The sequence below is a fragment of the Bos grunniens genome, chromosome 2 (genome assembly GCF_055505025.1).
Source record: "Bos grunniens cultivar Pamir isolate PY7600 chromosome 2, Bosgru_T2T1.0, whole genome shotgun sequence".
Taxonomy (NCBI): Eukaryota; Metazoa; Chordata; class Mammalia; order Artiodactyla; family Bovidae; genus Bos; species Bos grunniens.
Genome location: NC_141166.1, coordinates 18,762,432 through 18,784,340, shown reverse-complemented (window position 1 = coordinate 18,784,340; position 21,909 = coordinate 18,762,432). Strand labels below are relative to the sequence as shown.

General features: G+C 41.7%; 1 protein-coding gene and 1 non-coding gene across 13 annotated transcripts in view; one reads left to right on the top strand and one right to left on the bottom strand.

Annotated features, from left to right (window-relative positions):
* The window catches only part of FBXO36 (F-box protein 36), a 114,882-nt gene that overhangs the window by 55,253 nt on the left and 37,720 nt on the right, over positions 1–21,909 (top strand). For 10 of the 12 annotated variants that reach the window (XR_015141139.1, XR_015141154.1, XR_015141133.1 and 7 more), the window contains exon 2: positions 5,579–5,687. The exons of 1 other annotated variant lie outside the window; for it this stretch is intronic. Coding sequence is in view for 8 of the 11 variants with exons in the window: in XM_086337402.1 (XP_086193528.1) it covers positions 5,579–5,687 (109 nt within the window). In the remaining 3 variants the exon portion in view is untranslated. Of the gene's footprint in view, positions 1–5,578; positions 5,688–15,387; positions 16,450–21,909 lie in introns of those variants that run through there. One more of the 12 variants, XM_086337413.1, reaches the window with a different exon arrangement.
* On the bottom strand, positions 18,519–18,625 carry LOC147377716 (U6 spliceosomal RNA). Its single transcript, XR_015153992.1, has one exon. It is a non-coding gene; the product is annotated as a U6 spliceosomal RNA (small nuclear RNA).

Below are 21,909 nucleotides of genomic sequence, written 5' to 3'. Positions count from 1 at the left end.
GCCAGGTCTAAACAGTCACAAAACCCCTGGGAAGCGCCTCTGTGGCTTTTCTTGCAGGCAGGATTCTTCATTACCAAAACATTCACATTTGATAAGAATATGTTCAAAAGAGTATTTACAGATTTTAAGGTTTTCAAAATAGAGATAAACATATAAGAATAACTTTCTATGTGTTCTGACTTCAGCTAATACCATGAGAGCTGGTACCCAATTCATAACTACTTAGGGGATCCTCTTTGGCTTCCTTCAAGCTGATCGGTCATGTGAAATTGTTGCATTTACTGCCAAGCTAATGCCCCTTCTCCCTGCACATATATTTTCCTTTAAATATTTGGAGCTGTGGTGTATATACTTTCAAGCCTTTTGACCAGTGATCGTTAACACTGGTCTATGTTATTAGTCATTTCTTCACAAATTATTTTATTGGCGACAGAGTATTCCATCATCTAAATGTGCCATGATTATTTAATTACTCCCAACTATTGGACCCTTAGGTCAGCACTGATTTTTCATTATTATAATTAGCCTATGGGCTTCCCTGATGGCTCAGATGGTAAAGAATCTGCCTACAATGCAAGAGACCCAGATTCAATCCCTGGGTCAGAAAGATACCCTGGAGAAGGGAATGGCAACCCATTCCAGTATTCTTGCCTGGAGAATTCCAGGGACAGAGGAGCCTGGCAGGCTACAGTCCATGGGGTCACAGCTGAGTGACTAACACACACACACATAATTAGACTACAACAAACTTTCTTATATAAAAAATGTCGTATACATCTCTGATAAATTCTTTAAGAGTAGAATGTCTGGGTCAAAGGAGATGGATGATTTCAAGGTTTGGGGGAGATATTATCAAGTCAATTTACATTCCTCTCAATGAGTGTTGAGGGCTCCCATTTTTCCTTGTCTTCACAAGTATTGAGTTTTGTCATTTAAGAAAAGCTTAACTAATTTGAGAGACAATGTCTAGTATCTTTTTCTGTTTTAATATGTTTTTTAAAGAATATTTGTTTGGCTGCATTGGGTCTTAGTTACAGCATGGGGGATCTTCTTGCATCACAAGGGATCTTTTGTTTTGGTGCATGGCTCTGATGATTCAGTACTTCGGTCACCTAATGCGAAGAGCTGACTCATTGGAAAAGACCCTGATGCTGGGAAAAACTGAGGGCAAGAGGAGAAGGGGGTGACAGAGGATGAGACAGTTGGATGGCATCACTGACTCAATGGACATGAGTTTGAGCAAACTCAGGGAGATGGTGATGGACAGAGAAGCCTGGCATGCTGCAGTCCATGGGATCGCAAAGAGTCAGACATGACTTAGAGACCAAACAACGACAACGGGCTTGGAGCACATAGCCTTCAGTAGTTGCGACACACGGGCTTAGTTGCTCTGTGGCACGTAGGATCTTAGTTCCCTGATCAGGGATCGAACGTATGTCTCCTGCATTGCAAGGTGGATTCTTAATCCCTAGACCACCAGGTAGTCCTTTTAACAAGTTTTAATATCTCACATAATAGAGTCTTGACCAGGCTAAGTTATGGTTCTGAGGGTCAGATTTCTGTGAACTGCTCTGATACACAGAGCAGTGTAGATTTTATGTAAAGAGAGCTTTGTGACTCACAACAAGCCCTGTGTTTGCGAGTGAGGAGTGAGGAGGCTGGCTTCTGGTTCTAGTCAGCTGTGTTTCCTTAGGCGAGTGTTCTATTCTCAGGCATTTACTTTAAATACCTCAGAGGAGCCAGTAGGATGCTTGTCTGTGTTGCAAGGTAACTTGAGTCTGTGCCCTGAGGAACCTCCCTTCTGAGGCTGTTACAACAAGCACTTCAAATATTGCCTTCTAAATCAGTCCCCGAGGGTTTAATTAATTAGCAGAAGGAATGTCAGAAATAATTTTTAATTGATGAAATGATTGATGTGCAAGATATGAAGCTACAAGTAAGGCTGTAAGGTGTCTTTCCGCATTTTTTTGAACAACATAAGTAGGCTCAGTAATCAAATGTTTCTAGGGTCGCATCCTGTCTAGAACTCCATGTGTTCCAAAATTTTCCATCTTACCTACAATATAGTTGCTTGATCTGGCTAGAGGGGTAGCTGATTAGATCATTATAACAGGAGCACTTGCCCCAGAGAGAAACTTTGCTGTGAAGTTTCCTGTAGAATGTTAAAGTGGGTTGGGGCTGCGGGGCACTCCACTGAGCTTCCAGAAACATGATTTGGACTCCTGCGATGTCTGTCTTTCTTCTGTTAGAATTCAATTGTAAGATAACATCTGGTAGGTATAGGCCGCAGGTGAAACAGGAGGGAAGCGGTCAGAGCACAACCTTTAAAGGAATGGGACTTGACAAACTGGTTAGAACCAGCTAGATCCAAGGTGGCAGATGAGTAGACTTCCAGTGGACCTTGAGCTTCATTGTAGGATCACTGTAATACGTTAGCATGCTAAATGACACCCACCAGTACCGGGACAGTTCTGAGGCCAAACATAAGAGGTCAAAAGTGGCCCAATTCCTGGAAATCTCTGTCCCCTCCACCCAAAATAGTTGGAATAACCCTCCCATTCATTAGAAAATTACCCAGCCCATAAAAACTAACCATGCCATATTGTGAGGCCCCTCAGCTTCTGAGATGGCCCACACTGTCTGTGAAGTGTGTTTTTCTCTAAATAAAGTCAGTTTTCACCTATCATTTCATCTCTGAGTTCCTTCATGTCCAGGCAAAAGCTATAAATTCACTGGGAATGTAAGGAGGGATACCTATCATTTCTCACGTAACCTCTTTGAAGTGTTTTCCTCATTCAGATGAGTGGCAGGAAATGGACTAAATTATTTCTGAGTTCACAGCTAGTCCTACAAGTTCTAGATTATGTGCATAAAGAACCCAGCGTTAGATTCAAATGACCTTGCATATCCAATAGAAAGGAAATATTTGTCATAATATTTAATATTAATTTTAAAGATACTTAATAGAAGGAAATGGAAATTAAAATAGAAGTACAGAGAGATTAAGTAAATGGGCTAGGTATATCTTTGCTCCAAGATTCATGCTCTTCTACTGTAACTCCTGATATCCTTTTTTAATAGATTGAATTGTGTCCCTGGTGGCTCAGATGGTAAAAATATGCTTGCAATCCTGGAGTCCCAGTTTTGAACCCTGAGTCAGGAAGATCTCCTAGAGAAGGGAATGGTTACCCACTCCAGTATTCTTGTCTGGGAAATCCCTGGACAGAGGAGCCTGGAGGGCTATAGTCTATGGGTTCATGAAGAGTTGGATGTGACTGAGTGACTAACACACTTTTTAAATTCTTATGTTGAAAACTGTATTTGTAGATAGGACTTTTCAGGAACTAAATAAAGTTAAATAAGGTCATAAGGATGGGGCCCTAGTCCTACAGGACCAGTGTCCTTAAAGAAAGAGGAAGAGATACCAGGGTTGCACATGCTCAGAGGAAAGGCCGTGTGAGGACACAGTGAGAGGTGTCACCTGCAAGCCAAGGAGAGTGGCCTCAGGAGACACCAAGCTTGCCAACACCTCGGTCCTGGACTTCCTGCCTCCAGAACTGTGAGGGAATACATTTCTATTGTTCATGCCACCCAGTCTGTGGTATTTTTCTATGGTAGCCCTAGGAGACTGATTAACCCTTAACTTTATGCAGATGGGGCAGAAAGATGCTTAAGAGAATGATTTTGGCGAGCCTCATGCCAGGAAAAAAACAAAAGAGGAAGGCTAAGGGATTTTCTGAAAGGAATCAGCTACCTCAGTTTTGTGAGATTACGGAGCTCTGTAACTTAAGTACATATTTTCCCCTCAGCTCCTGTGGTGGTGGTTTAGTTGCTAAGACATGTCCAACTCTTATAACCCCATGGACTTTAGCTTGCCAGGCTCTTTGTCCATGGGATTCTCCAGGCGAGAACACTGGAGTGGGTTACCATTTCCTTCTCCAGGGGATCTTCCTGACCCAGGAATGGAACCCAGGTCTCCTGCATTGTAGGCAGATTCTTTACCAACTGGGCTACTCCCAGGGAAGCTCCCGTAGAGATTAGCAATAAAATCTAAGTGAAAAGCACTCGTTAGTTCATCCCATCCCATGGGGCTTCCCTGGTAGCTCAGACGGTAAAGCATTTGCCTGCAATGCGGGAGACCTGGGTTTTATCCCTGGGTCGGGAAGATCCCCTGGAGAAGGAAATGGCAACCTACTCCAGTACTCTTGCCTGGAAAATTCCATGATTGGAGGAGCCTGGTAGGCTACAGTCCATGGGATCGCAAAGAGTTGGACACAACTGAGCAACTTCACTAGTTCATCCCATGAGTATTTTCTGAGGACCTACTTTCTGTTGGGCAGGGAGCTAGGTAAGATGGCATGAAGGGTCTCTTTGCTCCTGAGAGAGAGTTGCGCCATCTTTCAGAAATCAGAAATGGAGAGTGGTTGGGGAGATTGGAGGGAGGGGACCTCAGGAGATGTTAGGCCATTTGGAGGCAACTCTTGAAGGGGAGGAAAGCTGGCTGATGACCAGACCCACAGGCAAGGGGAAAGGAGTGAGGAAGAACGGAAGTTGTGCAGTTCATAGGCTACAGGGATGGGCTTCCCAGACCAGCACCAGGAAGGGCCTCCAGAAAAGAGAGGAGAATGGATAGAGACCAGGGCAGTGGCCCAAGGAGGTGCACCGGGATCTGTGAGGACCACCAGGAGTGCTGAATGGACAGGGTGGACGAGAGGAAACTAAACAAAGGGAGGCCTCTTAGTGAGTTTCACTTGCTTAACTATTTCTCCTTGAGTAGAAACTTGAGCTCATTTTTAACCTGACATGGTAATGCCAGTGAGGGAAGAACCCAGGACTGTGAAGCCAGCCAGTTTCTCAGGACTGTCTATCTCCTTACCCATCTGTTCCTGGGAGCCCCGGTGCAGAAAGAGTTCACTGTCATGAAATCAACACTGAATGTAACTGCAGTCCATAACGGTGGAAAAGAGGTTGCTTCTGATAAACCAAAATGCTCATGCATTATCAGATTATCATTAACATGATAATGCAACAGTCAAACGCATTATCAGATTACCATTATCAGATCCATTACCGAGAAGTGTCCTGGGTAACGACACTTTGATGCATCAGTCAAGGCATGATGGTGTTTTCCCTGGCTCTGTCCAAGTACCTGTCATTCTCCATGAGAAAGACATCCATTCCTTGTGTCTGCCTGGTAGACAGGACAGGGAGGAGGAGGATAACCAAGCAATTTTTACTTTGGAATTGGCTCCTGTACGTAAAGAATCTGTGTTCTCAGAAACACCTATCCTTTCAGTTCTGGGTGATTTAAGCATCAATTTACTTGATAGATTTTTTTAAGATTCCTTCCAGCATTTTGGTTTTGTGCCCCTAATCTCTAAGGAAAATGTTCCCTGATGCACAGACCTCACTTTTAATTTGATGTGACACCAGTTTAGAAGTTATGGCTGATGTTGGACACACAGCCTTATGTGCCTTCCAAGATAGTGATTTTTTTTTAAAGACCCCAGACCTAAACTCGGCTGTTGGCATTGCAATTGGTTTTAACTCATCTCACCTTCAGTCTGTTCAATCGCAGGTAATTTTTAGATGGTGGAAGATCTCTCTGAGGAGTGAGTATCGATCAACAAAACCTGGAGAAACAAAAGAAACTCATGAAGACTTCCTAGAGAAGTCACATCTTCAGGGTAAGGAAGGGAGTGTATTATGTACTTGCTACTGTGAAGTTCTCTTTAATTAGTGACAGAGTTTGTCAGTGAAGTAGCAAACATCTCACCATTTGAAATATTGATATGTAGCTATGTGCTTAATTGGCTATAACAGATATGATAGAATATTGGGTTCTTAAAAAATAGAAAATTGTTAACGTATCCTGAAATTTCTTTTGGAAAAAAAAATCTCTGAGGGACTTCCCTGACTGTCCAGTGATTAGGACTCCACACTTCCACTGCAAGGGGTGTGGATTTGATTTCTGGTTGGGGAACTAAGATTCCACATGCCAAGAAATGTGGCCCCTACAAAAAAATCGTTAATAATCTTTTTTTATTTGGCCGTTCAGCTTGTGGTGTCTTAGTTCCCTGACCAGGAATCCATCCTGTGCCTGCAAGCCATATGGATGAAAATGCTGAGTTCTAGCCACTGGACTGCCAGGGAATTCCCATCATTAATAATCTTAAATCATGTAGTAAATATGATTTTTTCCCTAATATTTAATTAAAATGGTTTTCCTTTAGTTAAAAATAAGTTAAAAGATTATTCCAAAACAATCAAATTATCAAGTCCTTAAATTCTTATGCATTTTGGCATTCATTTAAAATCCCTACCATTTCTTTTAATAGCCAGGTTTTCATGAGAAGCAGTCTTTTTTTTTTTTTTGGCCATGTCACATGGCTTGAAGGATCATTAGTTCCATGACCAGGGATGTAACTCAGGCCCTAGGCAGTGGAAGCATGGAGTCCTAAATCCTGGACCTCCAGGGAATTCCCCAAAATCAGTCTTAAGTAGCACTTGGACTAAATAATAGAAATTGCCCTTCAATTTCTCCTTCTTTTTTTTTCTTCTCAATGTGAAAATTTCAGACATAAATGTAGACAGAATGTTTAAAAAAAAAAAAGGTCAGATGCACCCATAACCCAATTCAACAATACTCAAAACACAAACCTTCTGTTCCCATTGGATTACTTTGAAGTAAACCTCAGATGTTACATCATTTCATCCTAAACTACTTCAGTATATGTCTCAGAAAGGACTCTCTTTAATAATTAGTTCTTAATAATAAAATCTTAAATCTAGAAGGCATTTTAGAGATTCTCATTTTATTAGGAGTAGGTAGCAAGCAATGTTCAGAGAAGGCAATGGCAAGCCACTCCAGTACTCTTGCCTGGAAAATCCCATGGATGGAGGAGCCTGGTAGGCTGCAGTCCATGGGGTCGCTAAGAGTCGGACATGACTGAGCGACTTCACTTTCACTTTTCATTTTCATGCACTGGAGAAGGAAATGGCAACCCACTCCAGTGTTCTTGCCTGGAGAATTCCAGGGACAGGGGAGCCTGGTGGGCTGCCGTCTAGGGGGTTGCACAGAGTCAGACACGACTGAAGCGACTTAGCAGCAGCAGCAGCAGCAAGCAATTTTAATAATATTAACATCAAGCACTTTTATATACATATTCTCATTTAATTGTTATAATATTCTTGTGAAATAGTCTTATCCCTATTTCTCAAATGAGATTCAGAATGGGTGTGACTTTCCCAGATCCCATAGCTAACTACTGACATTGCCAGGCCTAAGCATTGAGAGTAGGAAAAAAAATCTTTGTTTTATTATTTGTTTATTTTTATTTATTTATTTGGCTGAGCCTGGTCTTAGTTGTGGCACGTGGTAGCTTTGGTTGCAGCATGCGGGATCTTTTTTTTTTTTAAGTTGTGGCATGTGGGATCTCGTTCCTCCACCAGGAATCAAACCCAGGCCCCCCACATTTGGAGTGCGAAGTCTTAGCTACTGGACCACCCGGGAAGTCCCCCCAAATCTGATTTTTAAAAGGCACACTCTGGTCTAGTAATTTACTTAGGAGAAATTATTACCACCAATTAAAGCATATCATCAATTATTTTACTTTAAATAACTTTTATTATTTCCATAGACAATTTTAATAATGATGGAAGACTGCTTTTTATTGTTTTCTCAGCGATTCTAACAAAAAAATAAATTAATGACATATGATCAAAGTCATGGCTTTTTATATACCATCTCCATGACTATTTTGTGCTCATACATGCAGCTTTAAAAGAGATTTTATTCCATAACTTTGATTGAAAGGAACTATCAAATAAAAAATGCAAATTAAAAAAAGGCACATTCTAGGTGGATCTTTGATAATCAAAATTCTGAAAGATTTTCTCTCTTTTAACATTATAACATGTGAATAGGTTTGGTTGGGTTTTGCTTCCTCAAACAGTTAAACATTTGGATTGATTGTCCTCAGTTTTTGGTTATGAAATTCATTACAGGCCTGCAAAGAACCATGCTGAAGACTGTCTACTTTTCACTGAACAAAAATAAGTCCATGCATGCCTTACTTATTTAATTGTGGAATAGACAGGTTTCTGCAAAGATAGTTATAAAGTAAACGTCTATAAAACACATTTTGTTTCCGAGTCAGGTTCCATTTTATTTTCTAAGCACAATAGTACCTAATCTGGAGCTATATGACTAGGGAGTGCTGAGCATCCATTGACATGGGATTTTCTGACAGCTCTCGACAAAAACCTGAAGATGGGGGTTTGGGCCAGAGAGATGGGAGGTGATTGTCTTTTTTTTTTTTTTTTAAGAACTTAGCTGTTTTATTTTATTTTTATATTATTTATGGCTGCACTGTGTTTTTGTTGCTGGGCACAGGCTTTCTCTAGTTTTGATACACGGGCTTCTTATTGCAGTGGCTTCTCTTGTTTCGGAGCACGGACTATAGGGTGCTTTTGGGCTTCTCTAGTTGCAGTGAAGCTGCACAGGCTCTGGAGCACAGACTCAATAGTTGTGACACATGGGTTCAGTTGCTCCATGGCTTGTGGACTCTAAATCCACCCAGAGCATGGATCGAACCCTGTACTGGCAGGTGGATTCTTATCCACTGGACCAACAGCAGAGTCTGGGAGGTGATTGTCTTTTGAGTAGAGGTGTGAGGGCCAAACCATTACCTGTTTCTTGCAGCCCCAGGCGTCTCCAACACCCTTGCCCCCTCATAAAACACCAGAGTGGGGGCAACATCAGCTTCAGGATGACCACTTGTGGATTTCCTGGTCCTGGAAGAGTAAGCAATAAAGGGGGAATTTATGAGTCTGACTGAGGCCTCCTGCTGGCTCCACTCCCTCCTGGAGAGAGGTGAATTGAGGAGTTCAGTTGAGGAATACACCCAAACAGGCTTTTAAAATTGCAGCCTTGTGAGCTGCAGTCTCATGCCAGGAACAGCACGGAGATAGCAAATTAAATCAGCCTGGCAAGTTCAAAGACGTCTATGTCTCACTTTGTAAACTTCCTATAGCACTGGAATCTTGACAGAGGGGAAAACTCTGAGCAGCACTGCTGTTTCCCCTCTTCCTTCCCCTTGGTTCTTAGGGAATCCCTCAGAACCCCTCGGAAAGCCCTCGGCAGCAGAAGAGGGGTATGCTGTGGCACAGAGTGGGGTCAGGGGTCAGAGCCAGGTTTGAATCTCTGCTGTCTCTGCCCAGATGTGTAACCCCCTCTGTGAGCCCATGTCCTTCTCAATGCATGCTAAGTCGCTTCAGTCATGTCCGACACTTTGCAACCCCATGGACTGTAGTCCTCCGGGTTCCTTGGTCCATGGGGATTCTCCAGGCAAAAATACTGGAGAGGGTTGCCATTTCCTACTCCAGGGGATCTTCCTGACCTAGGGATAGAACACGAGTCTCTCGTGTCTCCTGCAGTGGCAGGTGGGTTCTTACCACTAGTGCCACCTGGGAAGCACTCTCCTCCTCATATTAGGGGGTCAAATGCTTGCTCTGTGTGTTCGCTGTGAGCGTTTGATGACCTGACATATGAAAAGTTTTTAGAATGGAAGAATCAGCTCTTTAATCTTTGTTTGCTGTTCTTAGTAAGTACAAGATGTTTGGATTTATTTTACCCACCCGCTCTTCATCACATTCCCAAGATCCCCTCAAAGTTTTGTCTTCCAAAGGTCTTCTGCTAACATCCTAAAGACCAGTGGGAAGTTTCTACAAATTGCGGTCAATGTTGGTGTCAGCACTGACAGAGGACCAGAACCGTGTTCTCTTGCTTTGGGTGACGTTTTCTTCTCTGGCTTCCTGGAGCACCTTGGTCTTGGTCCTCCTCTAGCTTCATTGGCATCTTCCTGGTCTCCTTGCTGGGTCCTTCTCATCTTTCCAAATCTAAATATGGGGCCCTGGGTTCAGCTTATGAGCCTCTTCTCTTGTCAGCTTGTCAGTCTGCACTTATTCCCCGGGAGGATCGGCTCAGTTTTCTGTTTTTAATTTTTATTTATTTAACTATATCAGGTCTTAGTTGCAGCCCTTGGGATCTCTAGTTGTTGGCTTAGTTGCTCCGTGTCAGGTGGGATCTTAGTTCTCCCATCAGGGATCAAACCTGCGTCACCTGCATTGCAGGGTGGATTCTTAACTACTGGACCACCAGAGAATTCCTGTGGCTCCAGCTTTAAATGCAGCCCATAAGCGGAAAGTTCCAAACTGGTGCCTCAAGTCTGCACCTCTCCCCATAACTCCACACTCAGATATTTATGTAGGTGCCCCCTTGCTATCTCTACCAAGGATATCTAGTAGGCGCTCAAAGGTAACATGCCCAAAAATACCTCCTGATCCTCCCCTTGCCAAAATATGGCCCCAGTCCTAAAGTTATCCTTGGTTCCTTTCTTTCTCTTTCGTGTTTGATCTAATCCATCAACAAAACCAGAATCCGAACTGTGTTCCTCTGTGTGGATACCCTCTCCCTGGGGCCTCTCTGTGTATCCAGATTTCCTCTTCTTATAAGAATCCTAGTCAGATCAAATTAGAGCCCACCCATGTGACCTACTGGGCTTCCCAGTGGTGCAGTTGATAAAGAATCCACCTGCCAATTCAGGAGACATTTCAGTCCCTGGGTCTGGAAGATCCCCTGGAGTAGGACATGGCAACCCACTCCAGTATTCTTGCCTGGAAAATTCCATGGAGAGAGGAACCTGATGGGCTGTAGTCCATGATGTTGGAAAGAGGCAGACATGACTGAGCACACACGCACACACCTGTTTAAAGGTTCATCTTACACTACAGTCATACTCGAGGTACTGGGGTTTAGGATTTAAATACATGGATCTGGGGGAGTTTCAGTTCAGTTCAGTTCAGTTGCTTAGTTGTGTCTGACTCTTTGCGACCCCATGAATCACAGCACGCCAGGCCTCCCTCTCCATCACCAACTCCCGGAGTTCACTCAGACTCACGTCCATCAAGTCAGTGATGCCATCCAGCCATCTCATCCTCTGTCGTCCCCTTCTACTCCTGCCCCCAATCCCTCCCAGCATCAGAGTCATTTCCAGTGAGTCAACTCTTCGCATGAGGTGGCCAAAGTACTGGAGTTTCAGCTTTAGCATCATTCCTTCCAAAGAAATCCCAGGGCTGATCTCCTTCAGAATGGACTGGTTGGATCTCCTTGCAGTCCAAGGGACTCTCAAGAGTCTTCTCCAACACCACAGTTCAAAAGCATCAATTCTTTGGCGCTCAGCCTTCTTCACAGTCCAACTCTCACATCCATACCTGACCACAGGAAAAACCATAGCCTTGACTAGACGGACCTTTGTTGGCAAAGTAATGTCTCTGCTTTTGAATATGCTATCTAGGTTGGTCATAACTTTCCTTCCAAGGAGTAAGCGTCTTTTAATTTCACGGCTGCAGTCACCATCTGCAGTGATTTTGGAGCCCAGATAAATAAAGTCTGACACTGTTTCCACTGTTTCCCCATCTATTTCCCATGAAGTGATGGGACTGGATGCCATGATCTTCATTTTCTGAATGTTGAGCTTTAAGCCAACTTTTTCACTCTCCACTTTCACTTTGATCAAGAGGCTTTTGAGTTCCTCTTTACTTTCTGCCATAAGGGTGGTGTCATCTGCATATCTGAGGTTATTGATATTTCTCCCAGCAATCTTGATTCCAGCTTTTGCTTCTTCCAGTCCAGTGTTTCTCATGATGTACCTGCATATAAGTTAAATAAGCAGGGTGACAATGTACAACCTTGACGTACTCCTTTTCCTTTTGGAACCAGTCTGTTGTTCCATGTCCAGTTCTAACTGTTGCTTTCTGACCTGCATATAGGTTTCTCAAGAGGCAAGTCAGGTGGTCTGGTATTCCCATCTCTTTCAGAATTTTCCACAGTTTATTGTGATCCACACAGTCAAAGGCTTTGGCATAGTCAATAAAGCAGAAACAGATGCTTTTCTGGGACTCTCTTGCTTTTTTGATGATCCAGCGGATGTTGGCAATTTGATCTCTGGTTCCTCTGCCTTTTCTAAAACCAGCTTGAACATCAGGAAGTTCACGGTTCACGTATTGCTGAAGCCTGTCTTGGAGAATTTTGAGCATTACTTTACTAGCATGTGAGATAAATGCAATTGTGCGGTAGTTTGAGCATTCTTTGGCATTGCCTTTCTTTGGGATTGGAATAAAAACTGCCCTTTTCCAGTCCTGTGGCCACTGCTGTTTTCCAAATTTGCTGGCATATAGAGTGCAGCACTTTCACAGTGAAATCATATTTCAGGATTTGAAATAGCTCAACTGGAATTCCATCACCTCCACTAGCTTTGTTCGTAGTGATGCTTTCTAAGGCCCACTTGACTTCACAGTCCAGGATGTCTGGCTCTAGGTCAGTGATCACATCATCGTGATTATCTTGGTCATGAAGATCTTTTTTGTACAGTTCTTCTGTGTATTCTTGCCACCATTCTTAATATCTTCTGCTTCTGTTAGGTCCATACCATTTCTGTCCTTTATCGAGCCCATCTTTGCATGAAATGTTCCCTTGGTATCTCTGATTTTCTTGAAGAGATCTCTAGTCTTTCCCATTCTGTTGTTTTCCTCTATTTCTTTGCAGTGATCGCTAAGGAAGGCTTTCTTATCTCTTCTTGCTATTCTTTGGAACTCTGCATTCAGATGCTTATATCTTTCCTTTTCTCCTTTGCTTTTAACTTCTCTTCTTTTCACAGCTATTTGTAAGGCCTCCCCAGACAGCCATTTTGCTTCTTTGCATTTCTTTTCCATGGGATGTTCTTGATCCCTGTCTTCTGTACAATGTCATGAACCTCATTCCATAGTTCATCAGGCACTCTATCTATCAGATCTAGGCCCTTAAATCTATTTCTCACTTCCACTGTATAATCATAAGGGATTTGATTTAGATCATACCTGAATGGTCTAGTGGTTGCCCCTACTAGGGGAAAACCACTACTGGGGGAGTTTAGGAGGGCACAATTCAGCCCATTCAAGATTGTACTTTCCATGAAGAGAATGTCCTGTAATCTTTATTACAGATTGTATCATTATTAAGTTAATAATTAATGGTTATATTGGTCTCCTATTTCTGGTGTGACAAATTACCACAAATTTAGTGGCTTAAATGATAAAAATGTATTTTCTTAGGTTTCTGGACTGCTGAAGTGTCACTGGGCTAAAATCAGTGTGTTGATAGGACTGTTTTTGCAGGAGGTTCTGAGGGAGAATTCGTTTCCTTGCCATTTCCAGGTTTTAGAGCTGCCCATTCCCTAGCTCAAGGTCTCTTCCTTCATCTTCAAAGTCAGCAGTGGCTGGTCCAGTCTTTATTAACCTGACACTGCTTCCGGGTTCACATCTCCTCCTCTGACCCTGCACTTCCTGCCTCCCTTGTTTCCTTCTAAGAATGCCTGTGATTACACTGGGCCCTCCCGGTTCATCCAGGGTTATCTCCCTTTGTTGTTCAGGTACTAAGTCATGTCTGACTCTTTGCAGCCCCATGGACTGCAGCACACCAGGCTTCCCTTTCCTTCAGTATCTCCCAGAGTTTCCTCAACCTTTCCCAGCATCAGGGTCTTTTCCAATGAGTCAGCTCTTCACATCAGGTGGGCAAAGTACTGGAGCTTCAACTTCAGCATCAGTCCTTCCAATGAATATTCAGGACTGATCTTTAGGATGGACTGGTTGGATCTCCTTGCAGTCCAAGGGACTCTCAAGAGTCTTCTCCAACACCACAGTCCAAAAGCATCAATTCTCTGGCATTCAGCCTTCTTTATGGTCCAACTCTCACATCCATACATGACTACTGGAAAAACCATAGCTTTGACCATATGGATGCTTGCCAGCAAAAGGATGTCTCTGCTTTTTAATATGCTATCTAGGTTTGTCATAGCTTTTCTTCCAAGAAGCAAGCATTTTTAAATTTCATGGCTATCTTCATCAAGATCTTAATCACATCTCTAAAATTCCTTTTGCCATGTAAAGCCACAAGTTCTGGAGATTAGGATATAGGACATCTGAAGGAGGGGAAGGGTGGTAACATGATTCTGCCTGTGTGCCTGCCAAGTCACTCATCGTGTCTGACTCTTTCAACCCCATGGACGGTAGCTCGTCGAGCTCTTCTGTCCTTGGGATTCTCCAGGCAAAAATACTGGAATGGGTTGCCATGCCCTCCTCCAGGGGATCTTCCTGACCCAGGGCCTGAACCCTGGTCTCTTCTGTCTCCTGCACTGGCAGGTGGGTTCTTTACCGCTAGCACCACCTGGGAAGCCTGTTATTCTGCCTACCATAATGATATGTGTCACAGCAACCTAAATTGTAAAATCAAAAACGTGGCTGATTTTTTCCCCCAGATTTGTTTTTTTTTTTGAGGTATCCTTTTATTACGCACATATGCTAGGTGCTGTTGCCTTTATTATTATCATTATTTAAATTTTTTAATGTTTAATTAAATTAAATTTTATTTTCTGGCCTTACTGGGTCCCTGTTGTGTTTGGGCTCAGAAGTTGCCACACACAGGCTTAGCTGTCCAGTGATATGTGGGTTCTTAGTTCCTGTTCCAGGGATTGAAGTCATGTCCCCTGCATTGGACGGCAGATTCTTTACCGCTGGAACACCAGGGAAGTCCCTAGATTTGTATATTTAAAAGACAAAAATTATATATTTTTTATTTTAAAAGTCATCCGTACACTACAAAGTATAGAAAACTGTTAGCATGGCAATTAAGAGTGTTGCTTAACATGGACTATGCTATGCTAAGTCGCTTCAGTTGTGTCCGACTCTATGCAACCCCATAGACGGCAGCCCACCAGGCTCGCCCATACCTGGGATTCTCCAGGCAAGAACACTGGAGTGGGTTGCCATTTCCTTCTCCAATGCATGAAAGTGAAAAGTGAAAAGTGAAAGTGAAGTCGCTCAGTCATGTCTGACTCTTAGCGACCCCATGGACTGCAGCCTACCCAGCTCCTCTGTCCATGAGATTTTCCAGGCAAGAGTACTGGAGTGGGGTGCCATTGCCTTCTCCAACATGGACTACCTCTGTTCAAATTCTGGCTCCAAATTCACTAGATATATAACCCTGGGCAAATCTCTTTGTATCTGTTTCCAGAAATATAATAGCATCTACCTCAGAGGGTCCTTATGAAGTTTAGTTGAGTGAAGTGCTTAGAATTTGCCTAGCACATGAGAAGAACTCTCACAATAAACTGTGGAAAATTCTGAAAGAGATGGGAATACCAGACTACCTGACCTGCCTCTTGAGAAACCTATATGCAGGCCAGGAAGCAACAGTTAGAACTGGACATGGAACAACAGACTGGTTCCAAATAGGAAAAGGAGTACATCAAGGCTGTATATTGTCACCCTGTTTATTTAACTTATATGCAGAGTACATCATGAGAAACGCTGGACTGGAAGAAACACAAGCTGGAATCAAGATTGCCGGGAGAAATATCAATAACCTCAGATATGCAGATGACACCACCCTTATGGCAGAAAGTGAAGAGGGACTCAAAAACCCTTTTGATCAAAGTGAAAGTGGAGAGTGAAAAAGTTGGCTTAAAGCTCAACATTCAGAAAACAAAGATTATGGCATCCGGTCCCATCACTTCATGGGAAATAGATGGGGAAACAGTGGAAACAGTATCAGACTTTATTTTTCTGGGCTCCAAAATCACTGCAGATGGTGACTGCAGTCATGAAATTAAAAGACGCTTACTCCTTGAAAGGAAAGTTATGACCAACCTAGATAGCATATTCAAAAGCAGAGACATTACTTTGCCAACAAAGGTCCGTCTAGTCAAGGCTATGGTTTTTCCTGTGGTCATGTATGGATGTGAGAGTTGGACTGTGAAGAAAGCTGAGCGCCAAAGAATTGATGCTTTTGAACTGTGGTGTTGGAGAAGACTCTTGAGAGTCCCTTGGACTGCAAGGAGATCCAACCAGTCCATTCTGAAGGAGATCAGCCCTGGGATTTCTTTGGAAGGAATGATGCTAAAGCTGAAACTCCAGTACTTTGGCCACCTCATGCGAAGAGTTGACTCATTGGAAAAGACTCTGATGCTGGGAGGGATTAGGGGCAAGAGGAGAAGGGGATGACAGAGGATGAGATGGCTGGATGGCATCACTGACTTGATGGACGTGAGTCTGAGTGAACTCTGGAAGTTGGTAATGGACAGGGAGGCCTGGTGTGCTGCGATTCATGGGGTCGCAAAGAGCTGGACACGACTGAGCGACTGATCTGATCTGAGAAGAAACTCAGTAAATTCTAGCTGTTACAGGTTTCTAAAATTTTAAAAGTGAAAATTCCTCTCTTCCTCCAACTTCCATTTCCCAGGGATAACTACTATAAGAGCTTTATTTACATTCGAATTCTTTCTGCTCTGGATTTTGTGTGTATTTGTTTACAAAAATAGAATTTGTACCTCATAAATTTGTTTTTGCACTTAATATATTGTGAACATTTTTCTGTTAGCATACATAAAGATGGACCTTGGTCTTTTCTAAGACTATATGGTGTTCCAGTGTACAAATACACAATCTTCAATTAGTGGGCATTTTCAAAAGCCTTTAGGTACATTCTGGGACATATGTATCTTTCCTCAGTTGTATGAGAATGTCATTAACCTAGATTCTTAGTCATGGAATTACTCAGTCCAAAGACATTTACATTGATAGGTATGGAATAATTTATTTGAGGGGTGAACTTTTGAAAACCTTGTGTGAATCAAAGTTAACTTGACAAAGATGATATTTCTGTTAACCAGCTTGAGTAGCAGTGTCAAGGAGGTAGCGCAAATGCCATCTGCAACTCATTTGACCTCTATAATTATGCCAACTTTACAATTATGCAATTTTTGAAAGAATTTTAAGTTGAGTAATTTACGTTATTTCAAAATTTATTCGTGAAATGAGACAGCATTAATATTTTGATATCACGATATTTCAATTTTCAGTAATTAACACCTTACATAAGATGCCAGTCTCAGCTACACTCACAAATTGCTTTCCCAAAAAGTGTGTATTAAATATTAAAGTACTGAATATTAATATGTCCATCCAACAGGATATAGGAATTTTCTTATAGTTTTGCCATCACTAATTAAATATTTGTTACTCTTTTTAATCTGTTCCAGTCTGATGGTAAAAATAGCATGTTTAATTAGCATTTTCCTGATAACTAGTAAAAATCCCATCATATTTAATTTCCATTTACATTCTTTCAATGGCAACCCACTCCAGTACTCTTGCCTGGAAAATCCCATGGACAGAGGGGCCTGGTAGGCTTCAGTCCATGGGGTTGCTAGGAGTCGGACACGACTGAGCGACTTCACTTTCACTTTTCACTTTCATGCATTGGAGAAGGAAATGGCAACCCACTCCAGTGTTCTTGCCTGGAGAATCCCAGGGACGGAGAGCCTGGTGGGCTGCCGTCTATGGGGTTGCATGGAGTCGGATACGACTGAAGCGACTTAGCAGCAGCAACATTCTTTCTGTAATTTGCCTGTTTGTACTTTTTGCCTATTGTCTATGAAGTTGGATTTTTTCCCCACCTCTGAGGACTCTAAAAATCTGAGGAAATAGCTATAGATTTTTTTTTTTTTTCTCGCTAAGCTAAATAGATAGAAGCAACCAGAAAATTAGCTATCAGAAATACTTTTAAAATTTAGTTTAAGGCAAAGGTGTGCCCACATAACCTCAGTTGAAAGTGCTGATTCATGCATGGGTTGAGGTTGAATCCCACCTAAAAATAAATTGTTTTCCAACTTATCTCCAGTTTTAAGTTGGTTGCTTAGATCTTTAGTGAATTATAAGTTGTGGTTAGGCATTTAGGCCAATCCACAGAAATCCCTGTGATAAAACCAAATGACCTCAATAACCATATTTTCTGAACCAAATGGCAAGGGTTTTTTTTTTTTTATTTCTGCTATTGCACGTGAAAGGAAATGTGGGAGACAGGGTTTAGATGTCAAAGTGTTGAAATTCTTTAGACATTTAGATGATTTATGGGGAGAGTGGGACAATGATTGAAATGGAACTATAAAGGAAAATGATAACACTAATAAAAACTAATATCCTAAAATATTGGCCTGAGTTCTAGATCCTAGGAATTTTGGTTTCCCTTGAATCTCAAGGTGGAAAAGAACATAGTCTTTACCTTCTTCTCAAAGCTGGGCCAGCCCCATTCCATGGGTCCCTGATCCCTTATCTCTAGGTCCTTTCTTTTTTTTTAAATTTTATTTTATTTTTAAACTTTACAATATTGTATTAGTTTTGCCAAATATCGAAATGAACCCACCACAGGTATACCTGTGTTCCCCATCCTGAACCCTCCTCCCTCCTCCCTCCCCATACCCTCCCTGTGGGTCGTCCCAGTGCACCAGCCCCAAGCATCCAGTATCATGCGTCGAACCTGGACTGGCGACTCATTTCATACATGATATTATACATGTTTCAATGCCATTCTCCCAAATCTCCCCACCCTCTCCCTCTCCCACAGAGTCCGTAAGACTGATCTAAAAAATATGGAACGCTTCACAAATTTGCATGTCATCCTTGCGCAGGGGCCATGCTAATCTTCTCTGTATCGTTCCAATTTTAGTATATGTGCTGCCGAAGCGAGCACTTTAGGTCCTTTCTTGAGGCCCATGTCTCCACCACTGACCTGGGATTTGATTCTCTTAGTCCATTCTTCTTCTCTCTGTCTTCCCTAACCAGCTGCTCCTTGTCTTCAGTCTGAATCCGTAGAATTTCTGCAGAACTGGGATCGGGTTCTTTGGGTGAAGAGGGAGGCAGAAGGGAGCAAGAGATAGAAGCGTGGGAGCCTGGCTCTGGGCTACAGAGCAGGGGAGACAGATCTAAGTAAAGCTGTCTTATTTTACCACTTTATATTACCTAACTTTCGAGATATTTAAAAAAACACAAATAAAATGCATGTAGTAAAACAAAAGATAAATCAGTTTTAAAAGGTATAGGATAAAAATAAGTTCTCTTCTGGCCCCAAGTTCTCAGTTCCCATGACAACCATCACTAACAGTTTCATATATACCCTTCAAGAAATGGTCTATCCATATACACAAAATATGTTAACACAGAAAGAAGAATCTTGTACATTATGTTCTATACCTTTCCCTTTAAAAGTTTTAAAATTCAGAAATATCTTAAAGGTACAAAAAAGAACAGAAGATAATATTTTAGATACCCAACACTACTAACAAAAGATTTTAAAATTTGTCACATTTACCTCTTTTTATTCAATTTATCAAATACGTTGGTGTAAGAGTCGACTCACTGGAAAAGGCCCTGCTGCTGGGAAAGATGGAGGGCAGAAGGAGAAAAGGGCGACAGAGGATAAGTTGGTTGGATGGCATTACCAACTCAGTGGAGATGAGTTTGAGAAAACTCTGGGAGATAGTGTGCTGCAGTTCATGGGATTACAAAGAGTTGGACACGACTTATCAAGTGAACAACAATGACAAAGTTACTCATACATCCTGTTCTTTCCAGTGTCTATAGCATCTGTAGTGCTGTTCTTTTTTTCATTTCTTGATAATAGTAATTTGTACTTTCTCTCTTTTTTCTTGATCAACCTTGTCAGCAGTTTATTCATTTTATTTATTTTTTCAAAGACCTAACTTTTATCTCTGTTGATATTCTCTATTGTTGTTTACTTTTATTGTTGATTCCATGAACTTTCTGATGGTTTTAGAAAAGGCAGAGGAACCAGAGATCAAATTGCCAACATCCGCTGGATTATAGAAAAAATCAAGAGAGTTCCAGAAAAACATCTATTTCTGCTTTATTGACTATGCCAAAGCCTTTGACTGTGTGGATCACAATAAACTGTGGAAAATTCTGAAAGAGATGGGAATGCCAGACCACCTGATCTGCCTCTTGAGAAATTTGTATGCAGGTCAGGAAGCAACAGTTAGAACTGGACATGGAACAACAGACTGGTTCCAAATAGGAAAAGGAATACGTCAAGGCTGTATATTGTCACCCTGTTTATTTAACTTATAGGCAGAGTAAATCACAAGAAACGCTGGACTGGAAGAAGCACAAGCTGGAATCAAGATTGCCAGGAGAAATATCAATAACCTCAGATATGCAGATGACACCACCCTTATGGCAGAAAGTGAAGAGGAACTCAAAAGCCTCTTGATCAAAGTGAAAATGGAGAGTGAAAAAGTTGGCTTAAAGCTCAACATTCAGAAAACGAAGATCATGGCATCCAGTCCCACCACTTCATGGGAAATAGATGGGGAAACAGTGGAAACAGTGTCAGACTTTATTTATCTGGGCTCCAAAATCACTGCAGATGGTGACTGCAGCCGTGAAATTAAAAGACGCTTACTCCTTGGAAGGAAAGTTATGACCAACCTAGATAGCATATTCAAAAGCAGAGACATTACTTTGCCAACAAAGGTCCGTCTAGTCAAGGCTATGGTTTTTCCTGTGGTCAGGTATGGATGTGAGAGTTGGACTGTGAAGAAGGCTGAGCGCCAAAGAATTGATGCTTTTGAACTGTGGTGTTGGAGAAGACTCTTGAGAGTCCCTTGGACTGCAAGGAGATCCAACCAGTCCATTCTGAAGGAGATCAGCCCTGGGATTTCTTTGGAAGGAATGATGCTAAAGCTGAAACTCCAGTACTTTGGCCACCTCATGGGAAGAGTTGACTCATTGGAAAAGACTCTGATGCTGGGAGGAATTGGGAGCAGGAGGAGAAGGGGACGACAGAGGATGAGATGGCTGGATGGCATCACTGACTCGATGGACGTGAGTCTGAGTGAACTCTGGGAGTTGGTGATGGACAGGGAGGCCTGGCGTGCTGTGATTCATGGGGTCGCAAAGAGTCGGACACGACTGAGCAACTGATCTGGTCTGATCTGATCTGTTCTTTCTTTTATTATTTCCTTCCTGCTACCTTTCTTAGGTCTGATTTGTTATTCTCTTCCTAGTTGCTTGAGATGAAAGCTTAAATTGTTGTTTTCAGCCATTTCTCCTCTAAATTTTCCTTAAGTGCTACTGTATCTGTATTAGAAAAGTTTTGATATGTTGCATTTTTTTTCTAAATTTCATTTTGATTTCTTCTTTGATCCATAGATTATTTAGAAACATCTTATTTAAGTTCCAGATAGTTAGGAATTTTTTGATTACATTTTTTCTTGATTTCTAGCTTAATTGCATATGTTTCAAAAATCTACTCTGAGTGGCTTTAATTTTTTTGAATTGTTTTAATTTTGTGTTATCCTTTCTTAGGTCCCTAAGAATCTTCTCTTTATTATCCCAGTTTTAATACAAATGCTATTGAAGTGAGACCCATATTTACTTAATGTCTTTCAAAAACGTTTAAAATTTTACACATACAGTCAAATTTCTGCTCCTCACCCATTTTGCTCTATTCCCTTCTACTAACTTCTGAAATTGGTATCATTTCCGAGCATATTTTATTATACGTAGTCACAAATACATAAATAATATATACTACCTTTGTAAGTTTAAATTTTTACATAAGTGATATACTATATTTTCAACTTTGTTTTATCATTGAACACTTTTTGAGATTTATCCATGTTGACAAATATCTCTCTCTCTCAAGTTCATTCATTTCAATGGCTTATGGTATTTTATATTGTAAACCCACAGTTCACTCAATCATCTCCCCTACTGAGGATAGTTAGGTGGTTTCCACTTTTTTGCAACAATAAATCTTCATTCATCCTGGCGCAGTGTGTAAACATTTCTCTAAATCTAGCACATCGTGGTGTGTTTGTTGAGTTGTAAAATATGTGCCTCTTCAACTTTATTAGGTATTGATAGTCTGCTCTCCAAATAAGTTAAATCATTTTAAAGGATTTAAATATATTTCCATTGGCATTTTATGAGAGAGATGCTATTTCCACACATTCT